Source organism: Orcinus orca, chromosome 6, assembly GCF_937001465.1.
Source record: "Orcinus orca chromosome 6, mOrcOrc1.1, whole genome shotgun sequence".
Lineage (NCBI taxonomy): Eukaryota > Metazoa > Chordata > Mammalia > Artiodactyla > Delphinidae > Orcinus > Orcinus orca.
Window position 1 is genome coordinate 72,313,476 of NC_064564.1, and position 12,040 is coordinate 72,325,515.

Below are 12,040 nucleotides of genomic sequence, written 5' to 3' on the forward strand. Positions count from 1 at the left end.
GAATGGGTGTATCTATAATGACTACCATGGGGACAGAGTCTCTTAGACTAGATTTAGTCTGACATAGATTTCACTTTATAGTATGAAGATGACAAAGTTGGAAAATTCTAGCCTCATAATGAAATTTCCTACAAAGTTAATGTTCACAAATTAATTAAGATATGTAATCCAAATAAAACTTTGCGTTTAGCCAAACCTAAAATAAAATTCAAACACAACGGAGTATAGCACTTTCATCAATTAGAGCCCAAAACAAACTAGATTTCTGTCCTCTTCCTCCAATCTCCTTTTTAAACAAAACAGTAAATTATAAGAAGGAAATCTGATATTGGCCCAAATCTAAACTTGACATATAAATCTTATCTTATATATTCGGGACCAATTCACATTTAGCCCAAATTCTAACACCTCCACCAAACAGAGTTCTCTGCAAACTTAACTGACATTCATAATGATTGCTCCAAGACACTAGAATAGCTTGACTCTCTAAAGAAATAGAAATTTTCTCCATTATATTCTTCACTCAAGCAAGAGGAACAACTACAGTTTAGAATATATTTTCAACAATGAAAAAACATGAGTTTTCTGTTTATTGCTTCAATGATCAAGACTTTAAATGAACTACTCTTTAAGAAGTAATGTTAATAGAGGCTTGATAATATGTTTCAGAATATAATTTTGAGTCTCATTTTTTTCTTTGGACCCTTTCTGTAACCCCAGAGATCCATGGCTTTTCCCTAACAAGCAGAGACAGGTTCGCTTTGTGGTAAAGATATTCTGACAGACATCCTAGACTCTGATGGGCTTCGAATGAACGTCTGGATCTCAGGTTGGAATCTATGGCAGCCCATCAGGCTATATCAACACAGAACATGGTTTCCCACTAGGGGACCGCTGTGCCAACGAGAAGGCAGGAAGGGAATCAGTGTTTCTGAACTGCCACGTGCCAGAATCCTTTCACAGGTTGACTCATTTAATCACCACACTGTGAAAAATTATCATCCCTGGTTCACAGACACAGAAACAAAGTCTGAGAGAAATACGGTAATTTACCTAAGGTCACAGAGCCATGAAGATCTGAACCCCCAGGTCTCCCTGTTTCTCTCAGCTTATACCACTGGCAAGAGGCAAAGCCTTCCTTTTTTCCCAAAAGTTATGTTCTTCCCTTCAAACGCTTCCAAAAAAGCCACAATTGCTGGGGATTTTTCTAATCTTCCTTTTTAAGAACTGCAAGGTAATATTTGTTTTAAATGTTTTTTGGCCAGCTTAGTGTAGAATTTGGGACAAGAAAAAATGATTATCAAAATTTTAGATAAATTTTAACATGTGATAACATAGTTCTTAATTTTTATTTTTTTGAAAGAATTGTTAAAGGATACCTGGATCAGTATTTTCCATTATGTTGCTACTAAGTTAAGGAAATACTTTAAAAATCTACCTTGCGTGTGGCCCACGCAAGTTAAAGAAATGCTTTGGTGCTGAAATAGTTATAGATGAAATGATACACTGTTTGGATTTCTTTCAAACTTACCCGGAAGAAGATGTAGGTGGTTATATACATAGAGGAAACAAGATTGGCTATAGGCTGATAAATGTAGAGTCTGGGTGATAGTTATGGGGGTTATTATAATATTCTCTAATTTTTTTGGAAATTTTTTAAAAGCAAAAATGTATGCAGAAAATATGCTTGGGATTTTATAGGTTCATCAGGCTACTTACACGTTACTTTCTGGAGCAGTCCCTTGGTATTCAGTCTTTCTGGAGCAGTCCCTTGGTATTCAGTCTTTCAGGTAACACGTGTTTATTGAACAGCTACTACGTTCCCAGCACTGTGCTAACTTGATTCAACTTATATGAATATGTAAACAACAATAAAATAAATATGAGGAACTGCTTATTATGAACCTTTGTTTACTTAAATGGTTTGAACTTAACATATGTAATGCTTGGCAATACTAACTAAAGGTGTGGGTCACCTTTGATAATTCTCTTAATCACTTCTCTGCACCTTATTCTGATCTTTTAGATGAATGATTTTATGTTCTCGTGAATGGGCACAGATGTGGGTGGGAAAGCACTGCTTTCATCCAGACACTGACAATACTCCTGGGATATAGGTGTAAAGAGTACATATAGCCTCACTCCCTTGCCTCTCTCTTCCTCTTTTCTACTTGCCTAGCAAAATCCCAACAGGCTCTCAACCCAAGTCTCTGCCTATTCTACTACTCAAGCTGAACATGCCTGGAAAAAAACACACATCCCTGATGATTCACGCCACTGTAAATTTATGACCACAAATATCAAGTGGGCAGTCTTACATTTCCCTAGTCAGCTCACTCTCCCAGGCTCTACACTTGTTTTTTCTATTTTCTCCCTAATCTTCTACACCTCTTCTCTTTCCACACTCTTAGACAATGACCTCCTGTATTATTTTCTTCAGATATAGAAAGCATCTATAAAGAACTACCTGATCTTCCCAGCAGAAAATGTTCCATCCCACCTACATCTGCGCACATAAACTCTGCCTTCCCTCCTGCTACCCAGGATGAAACTCTTCCTGTTCTACCTATGGCCACGTTCTTCATTTGTGCACTGAATCTCATCATCTCCCTCCTTCTCAAGGACTTTGTCTCAACTCCCCAGAGATTAGTCCTCAACTCCCTTTTCTGTAAAAACTTACTCCTTAGGGGCTCCCACTAGCCCCATTCTTTGAAGAATATACTGGTGTCTGTAAGGATGACTGTTCAGCATCCTTGATGCGTCTATTCCTCCCCCTGAATGCTCAACTCAGTAGCAAGTTCTCTTGAGCTCTACCTTCAAAATGTATCTTAGGACCAATATCGTATGATTCTACTTATGTGAGGTACCTAGAACAAATTCATAAAGACATGAAGTTGAATCATGGTTACGGGGGCTGTAGGGAGGGAATAAAAGTGTTTAATGTGTACAGAGTTTCAGTTTGGAATGATGAAAAGTTCTGGGGATGGATAGTGGTGATGATTACATAACAATGTAAACGTACTTCATAGCACTGAACGGTATACTTAAAAATGGTTAAACTGATAAATTTTATGCTATATATATTTTACCACATTAAAAGAAAGATCAGTTAAGAAAACAGATATGTATAAATTTGAATCCAACCACTTTTTACTACTTTTATTGCTGTCACCCTAATTCAAAACACTGTCATCTCTCACCTGCATTACGGCAATAGCCTACTGAAACATCTACCTGCTTTTAATCTTGCCCCCTGCGTCAGTTGGATCTCTACACACAACAGCAGAGTGATGTTTTAAACCACAAGGGAGACCCTATAACTTGCCAGATCAAAACTCGGTCAGAATAAAATTCAACTCTTTACAAAGGTCATACTCTTCATCGAATACCTGGGTCTTTGTTCCTGCTTTCACTCCCTCCAGAATGCTCTTTTCAGAGCTGGCTCCCTCACTTCATTCAGGTCTCTGCTCATATATTACACCATACCCAATCATCTAATCTAAACTATGCTCCCATCACACACATGTGCATGCATGCAGACATGTGTACCCATGACACATACATATATCCCTTCCTCTGCTTTATTTTTAACAGCTCTCTTACTACATATATTTGCCTATTTACTTATTTACTTATTACTCTGCCCCTCTTGACATAAGCTCAATGAATTATCTACTGCTGCTTTTCTAGACCTTAACCATGACTGGTACATAATAGGAGTTCAAGAAATATTTGTTTGCTAAAGGCATGATGGGGATTGTTTGAGGCTTTGCATGTTAAATTTGAAGTTTAGAAAATTTCAGATGGAAGAGTGTTCCTAAGTGGCTCACGTCGGAAAGGATTCTCCTTTAACAGCAAAGAAGTCCTTCAGTAACCAATGACAACACTTCAGTAAGGACTGTTAACAGCAAGAATGAGTGGAGGGAGGGGAGAGTTGAGATAATGGATGCCAGAGTGCTGAGAAAAGTCTAAGATGCTGGTGCTTATAATATTTTATTATTCATAATTGTCATGTTGATGAGAAAGGGCTTAAAGGTCTCTTGAAAATATTCTTCAGAAGATTATGCTATTTATGCAAGAAATAGACTTGTGGAAAGAATCCTATGGTATGCATGTCATCCCTAAGTGATGAAGAGGAATGGCACTTTAATGAGTAAAATGCTGACTGTATTCAGACACCTCCAGGGTCTTCTAAGTGTAATAGGTGGTGATAGTATTATTGTGGTATCCTGGTGGAGGGTCTAATTTCAGGAGGCTAAACTGGGGTTTCCCAAAATTGAGTTCCCCTGTTGTATTTTAGATTTCTTAGACTTTTGAAGAGGGAAATTAAGAAGTAGGTGAGATTTTTAGAATTGTTATAGAATAAAATTTTATTTTAATAAGAAGAATTACATTATCACTAATTATGATATAAAGAAAAAAATAGTGTTCAGATTAGAACAGAGAGTTACATTAAAGGTCTATGTTCTTAGTTCTGCTGTTTCTTATTTTAACCAGGTCAACTTTTCCTCCTTTTTTCTCAGTCAGTCCTATTCTGGAGACTTCCAGGTTCTCAGTGGGCACTTTGCTTTACTGCTAACTGAATGGAGATCTCAAGGTCCTACTCTACTTCCGGAGCCTGGGCCACTCCTTAAGCTCTGAGGCCCTCGCTGCTCCTTCCCTGCTTTGTGGGGTGAATGCAGTAAAAAGAGAAGTAGAACTAATGACTCCTGAGTCTGACTTGGAGGGCGACCTGCAATCTCCATTTGCCTGTGATGGAGGTGGCCCAGGGACATGGGACTTTCAATGCTAAATCTGAGAAAGTCCCTGGGAAACTGGGACAAGTTGGTCACCCTCCCACTACTAAGTTCAAGGATAGAACTGGTAGAAGAGCTAAGGCATGGCATCATTCACTACAGCTTGTCGCAAATTCTTGGCCCTGAGCTTATAACTTCCTGTGACCTCAGGGATCTCCTCTGGGCATCTTTAACCTTCTTCTCCTTATTTAATTATTTGCACTGAATGGGAGTCTGTGAATTCCTATTAAGCCTCAAATACAGTCCCCAAAACAAAGAGGAAAATTGTGTTTATAAATTATGACGATTGCAATGACTATTTGCCTCTCTCTGCCCCCATCCTGTTCCAGCTACTATCACTTAACCCAACCTAGGGGCTCAGCCTCTACCCCAGATCCGAGGCCTAATCCTGTTTGTGGACTCGGAACATTTTAGGAGTCTCAAGCCAGCTTCTCTGACCTGGTGCTTCAGCTTGGAACCTGGGTCTGTGTTTATCCCCTACTTTGCGCCCTAGACCCTTGACTGGGATTTCACTTGGCAATGTGTTTGCATGCCACTACCTGCCCTGATGTGCTCGCAAGGGTCCAGTGTCACACGAGTGGCATGAGGCATGTGCCTGGGGTCCTGGCTCCTCCAGCATCCCTGATGCCCTGACCACCAGCCTTGGCCTTCTCCTGGACTCTATGCTGCTGGGCTCTGCTCCTCACGGAGGCCCGGCCACTGTCTATGAGCCTCCCCTTCAGGGCAATCTCCACGCATAGCAACTCTGTGAGCTTTGGAGACAGGTGCTTCCCCAGGCACAAAGGTTACAAAACAATGTCCCCTCTGGGATGACTAATTAGAAAAGAGTATCCTTTCCTTGGGCACCTATAAGGCACAGGGCTTGGCAGACAGAGCGCTGGCTGGGTTTTAACTCCTGCTGGCACCATCGTAGCTGGGTGTTTAAACTTACACAACCGCACACCTAGCTCTTCTCCTAACACTAACGAATACCTGGCCCAGCTGCCACCAGGACCTGGCACAATGGCATGCTTTGTGTGTCTGGACAAATTTGGTCTCACTATTGAGCACTGAACTTGACCCTGCATTTGCTCTTTGTCTACCCTGCTCCCATCTTCTTCAGCTTTCAGGCTACTCCTATTTAGGCTCATTCTTAACCTGCTGGTGTAAAACAAGTAATGCTGTAGCCTATAAAAACGTAAATGGATAATATTAATGATATGAGTTTTGTCCTTCCTGTCAAATATTATAATAAAATTCAATTTTAGTTTAACAAAACCTACCACCCATTGGCTATAGTGCTTTGTTACTTTGGATCTCTGCTGGTTTCTGGATGGATTTTCTAGTCTTTTCTACTCTTTTTTCCCCAAAAGATGTTTACCTTTGGGTAATCCTGTGTTTTCTCTTTCCAAAGATAGTTGAAGATTCTTAGAAGAGAGTTTTCTAATACAATGTTGACTTCAGGCCTACACCAAAATCTATTATTCCAGAATTCTCTGTGAAAAAGATGAAGGTATGAAACTTGACTGCTTAAACAGCAGTAGCTCCTAAAACGTGGAACCAGAAAAGAGAGTACAGGAAAGAGAAGCTGTGGTCTGATAGGTTGGACATCCTAGCTCTGGGAGGAAGGTGGCAAGAGCAAGCAAGATCCATTTGGGACAGATGCAGAGAAAAGACTGGAGATGAGAAAAGCCATTTGGACAGGCTGAATCATATTACACTGAATTTTTGAAAGCTTATCAAGCCAAAGAGAATCTTTTGTTACTTGGAATTGCAGGCTTTGAAAGTTTAATCAATTAAATCCAAGTTTCCCTGATGGAACATACAATTACCAGAAAGCTTGAGCCTGCCGCGAAGCCATGTGTTACTTTGTGAAAACAAATTGAATTTTATTTTGTGAGGAAGGTCAGTAGATTATTTTCATACCTCTACCACATTTAAATGCAAGCCACTGAGTGTGCTGGGGAGCATTGCTGTTTTTACAATGCTACCTTCTCATAGTTAAATGGGTACACGATAAATACTGCATAGAACACATAAGTACTTAATAGTATCATTTCAGTGTAACTATGGGCTAAGTATTATGTGGTACCCATAAATACACACATATACCTAAATATATAGGTATCTAGAGACAGTGAATGAATACATACATAAAATTAAGAGACAGAATTAGTTTCATCAACATGGTTACACATTATGCTTTAGTTTAGACAATGTCAGTTCCCTGGAAATGCCTTCGCACAGCCAGATCTATGCTAAGATCAAAACTTGTTTTTTTTTTTCTTTTTTTCTTTTCTTTAGCCACCAAAAATAGCTTAATAAATAGAAAAAAACTTCTCCAGGGTGCTTTTCCTCCTTAGAGTATTGTGTAAAAGATGTAGACAAAAGTTTGGAAGGAAAAGCTTATCTGCATTTATAAACCCCAGACAGGGTTGACTTTTTCACACATAATAAATGAGCTTGAGTCCACTAATTGTGTAAACACTTATTGCGCCTCCAATCATCCTCCTCTAGATGACTTCCTCTAATTCTAACCATTGGCCCAGTAGAAAGTGATCTGTGTTCAAAATCTGCTCAAGTTTTCTCACTTTCAGCCTATTTGAAGGCTGAGTGGGAACAGTAGCCGACTTACTTGTATTTATCTTCTGGAGTGAAATATGCTTTTCCAGTTGTCTCCTAAGTTTCACCTCTGCTCCGTACTTTCCGGTGGTCCCATTGTCGGCCAGAATGAAGTGAGAATGCATGCTGTTGAGAACAGTGAGCTTGCTCATGGGATTGGACATGGTCTGATATGGCCGGACAACCTGCAGAATTTCAAAAAAAGGGGCAAAGTCAGAGAAAAGAGTGAAAAATATGAAAAGGAGAACCAGACAGACAGGAATGAGAGAGAGAGAAGGGAAATCAATTCTTTGGTACAGTGAAAGGATAGTCTACATCCTCCTCCTAATACTGTTTTGGGTAGAAGCAAGATTTACAGTAAGTATTCCATTAATTTTCTGGATTCATACAGAAATGAGAGTTTGTGCTTTCACTGTACTCAAAAACTGGCAAGTGAATGTCTGTTTCATTTTGAAGTTGATTGTTTATATGCTGATGAACCAAAAATAATTTTTAAATTTAGCTATTTTGTTTCTTTCTTTCTCCTCTCCTTCATGTCCATACATCTAATAGGCAGAGAAGAGCAACCATGATTCTGGAGTACAGTGGAGGATGGGGAGTGGAGGGTGGAGAATGGGGTCAGGGGTGATCTTCTTTGTCAAGCCCATTCAGCAATCTGAAGGTCTGTTATTTAAACAGACCTTAAGACACCTTAAGGTGTCTTATTAGACACCTTAAGTGGAAATGCTGAATGTAAAATAACTGTATCATGATATAAATAAAAATCAGGTTCACAATGTTCATCTCTGTCTTAAATTTTTGTTGTGTTATTTTAATTTCATGGTGAATCAGACTACCTGAAACAGAACAATTCTTAGTATGGTCTTTCAGACTTTTGATCTGAAAAGAAAAACAAAACCTATTGTGCGCCAGTTGCTTTATATACATTATCTATACTCCTTGCAACAATCCTGCAAAGTAGATGTTGTTATGTTTATTTTGTAGATGAAGGAACAGAGATGGAGATTAAGTAGGTTTTACAAGAGTTTACCACGCTCAGAACCAGAAATCACAACCAGGTCTGCCTGATTCCAAAATCTATGCTTATTCATTCCCCTTTCCCAAACTGCTTAGACACAATGGAAACAAGATGACGTGTTGGAAACCTACTCCTAAAACATTTAGGCAGAAATTTTACTCAAGACTATGAAAAGGAACATTTAACCAACTCACTGTTACACGGTGTCCATACAGTTATTTCTGTACTGTATCACTGAAATTGACAAGACAGAAATAAATGCTAAGGGACTTTTATTTCTGTGCCTTTATGCAGTGTATACATTAATTATAGAGTTGAGATGCACTTGTTCATTTTAAGTATATAATAACTCATCAGGCAAAGCTGTAGTTTGCTAAAGGAGTTTAGCAAAGTAGTTTGCTAAAGGAATTACAAAGTGATTCAGTAAAGACAGCATCAGTAGAAAAGATCTCATAAAAGCCGTATTTTACACCTTGATGCTGATTCAAAACCCCACATTTCTGTATGCCTGGCAAACAGAATCTACTCAATGAATAGTGAATGGATTAATTCAAAAGACTTGAGACAGACATGCTTTTATTAAAAGTTGAAAAATAAAAACCCCCTCTTATCTGAATTGTTTGGGAATTGATCTAATCTAAATTTAAAATGGGTAATTCTGAGCTTTTGAAATATCTTTCAGACCTTTTAATAAATGTCCCTATTTGTTAATATACCATTAATATACCATTAATTCACAGCTTATTCTAGATGGCTCTCATTTATAAAGGAAGCCTATAAATTTGTGATTATTGTTTCCAGTAATCACATGGAGCAGTGTTCAATTACCCCTTTGTCTAGATGAGTGAATGAGAGTACCCCCTGAACTACAGAGAGAGTGGTTGGCTAACCCCATCCTGAGTTCTTTTATCACTGGAAGAGTAGGTTGCTTGTGGTTAAAATTCCCATTTTGCTGTTACGCATTTTTTATCATAAAACATTCATTCTATAACAGAGTGCAAGTTAATAAATATTAATGCTTTGTTGAAAAAGGCTTAGCAGAAAGACTTTCTCCTATTCTTAAAGTACCTCTGCACTGTACTTTTGGATAAAAGAAAAAGCTTTAGTTTACTGTTTTCTCTTTCCTAACGGCAGTTCCCCAAGGCTCCATGCCAAGAAGAAGGGAACACCAAAGCAGTTCTGTGAGGGGCATGGGACAGTGGATTTTCTAGAGGTTAAACTATTTGTGATGGAGAACTCCAGACACTTGTTCTAGATGAGATACGGGGCACGTTTTCGAATTCTTGGGAGCTTAATTAAAGACCACCAGTGAAAGTGATGTTTTCAAACAAATAAAGGAATGAAAATGATTCTGGGTCAACCTGACTTAATCACCACAATCTGAGAATAAAAGAACACAATTAAATCATCTGACTATATTCTATATATCTGTTTCCCCCACCACAGGATTCTAAGGACATTGATGCTTCAGCCTTCTGAGTTTTGACCTTCGTTTCTTGTGAAACACGGTGCACCAGCTCTTTGGGAATACGGTACATTTGAATTAATCATAATCATGATAAGAGGATCAAGTTTACAGTGTCACTCATGAATTTTAATGTCTTCATCTTACTGCTCCCCATTTCTTTGGATCTTATGTTAAAGTAAGTTAAAGGTAGTTATATTTTGCCAGGGATTTTTTCTGCCGAATAATGGAGGATATAAATCCAAAAAATAAGTTAAATGTCCTAAATTATTTTCCAGTCATCATTGGAGGAAGGTATGTTGAATCCTGGAACAATCATGAACGTTTGAGGCATGGAAATCTCTTTGAATCCCAGTTCTGTCAATGGCTGTGTGAATCTGAGTCTCACATTTTTATTTCTTTTCTTTTCTTTTTTTTTTTTGCGGTATGCGGGCCTCTCACTGTTGCGGCCTCTCCCGCTGCGGAGCACAGGCTCCTGACGCCCAGGCTTGGCGGCCATGGCTCACGGGCCCAGCCGCTCCGCGGCATGTGGGATCCTCCTGGGCCGGGGCACGAACCCGTGTCCCCTGCATCGGCAGGCGGACTCCCAACCACTGCGCCACCAGGGAAGCCCCCTCACATTTTTAATCTGTAAAAGAGAAATGATAAAACCACTTACCTCATGGGGGTTAGATGAGATTATATGTGCAAAGTACCTGGCACCATGCCTGGCTCCTAGTAGGCAATCTACAAATGTGAATTTCTTCTCAAGTCCTGCTTTATCTTAACAACTATAAACTGATTTTCCAGTTGCAAACTAGTGACCAAAATGAAACGATGGGAGACAATTCAGTCACTTTTGTTTTACACAGGGATTTAAATCAATCAATATGAGTAAAGAAAACAAATTTATCAGTTGCCAAAATATGCAAAGTGGTTTTTTTTGCATGTCCTCCTAGGTCATTTAAGACGGTGATATTCTGGAAATATTTGTTGATTAACTGCAAAGTTGGAAATAACTTCCCAAATACTTCAGAGGAATGCATTTTGGTCTAACTTGTCTACAAAATACACTTAATATTCTTCATAACAAACATACCAGCAGTCTATTTTTGTTCAAGTTACAATTTGCATTTCTACAAAAGATTTGCTGATCTTCCTGTTAAGTTTTTCAAACAGAAAAAAATAATGCCTTTGTATCACATGAATACAAATGAATTTTTCCTTCTGACAAAATTTTAGAGGTAATGTAAAACTTTTATTGTTAAGAGCAAACATAAAAAGGACTTTTTGGAAATGTGTGTATGTGTGTGTGTGTCTGTGTGTGTGTGCATGTGCATGTTTGCATAGCAAGAACAATTGTGATCTGTAGGTATACAGATTACTCTAGCACGTTTCTCAGCCAGTGTTTCCTGGGAGAATCAAGCCCTAATGCTCTGCAGTATTCATTGTATGTAATGGATCACCTTCTCTCCTAAGAATATAGGATGGTCCATGTTATGTACCATCCTTGAGAGAACTGAGAAGAGAGTCATTCAAATAATTTTCTGTGTTTTGTAGCTCAAATGAGGAATCTGGGTTGGGAAAGACTGAATTGTGTCTGAAAAGACTACATATCAAGTGATCTTTCATGATTGGTAACTACATTGGTATCTATAGCTAGAAGGGAAATCTGCTTAGAAATGGATTTTAGATACTTAGTATTTCACTCATTAATCTATTGTACACGCTTTGTATTGGCTGATTGGTAAAGCTCTAGTTCTAAGGCCTCTGTGTACCTTGACTTTGCAGCAAAGAGGGAATGTAACAGAAGCTGTTCAAGAAGTTAATGAGGTGGAGGGCCTTTATATAAGATACTTGTAGGGCCATTATCATTGCCAGGAGAGAACCGATCTAGAGACACTGCGGAGAAACTTAACATCATTTGTGTGTTGGTGCAGCGTGCTGCGTTTATTTTACTTGGATGGGCTGAAATCGATCATTTGGGAGCTGATCTAGGACACCTGCTGGAGTTTTCCTAGCTATTTTCATGCATGTTCTGGTCTCACCCAGGAGTACTTAGTAGGCAGTCAGGAGATGGGACTTCAAGTTCTAGTTCCCCTAACTAGTTTTGTGAACTTGGGCAAGTCTTCAAATTTATTCATTCATTCGTTCACACACCAATTCAGAATTTCTCTAGGA

The 12,040-nt window shown here is 38.9% G+C and overlaps 1 protein-coding gene across 11 annotated transcripts in view; it reads right to left on the bottom strand.

Annotated features, from left to right (window-relative positions):
* The window catches only part of TRPM3 (transient receptor potential cation channel subfamily M member 3), a 536,370-nt gene that overhangs the window by 225,737 nt on the left and 298,593 nt on the right, over positions 1-12,040 (bottom strand). For all 11 annotated transcript variants that reach the window (XM_049710919.1, XM_012535433.3, XM_004276399.3 and 8 more), the window contains one exon: positions 7,411-7,582. In XM_049710919.1, coding sequence (XP_049566876.1) covers positions 7,411-7,582 — 172 coding nt within the window. The remainder of the gene's footprint in view (positions 1-7,410; positions 7,583-12,040) is intronic.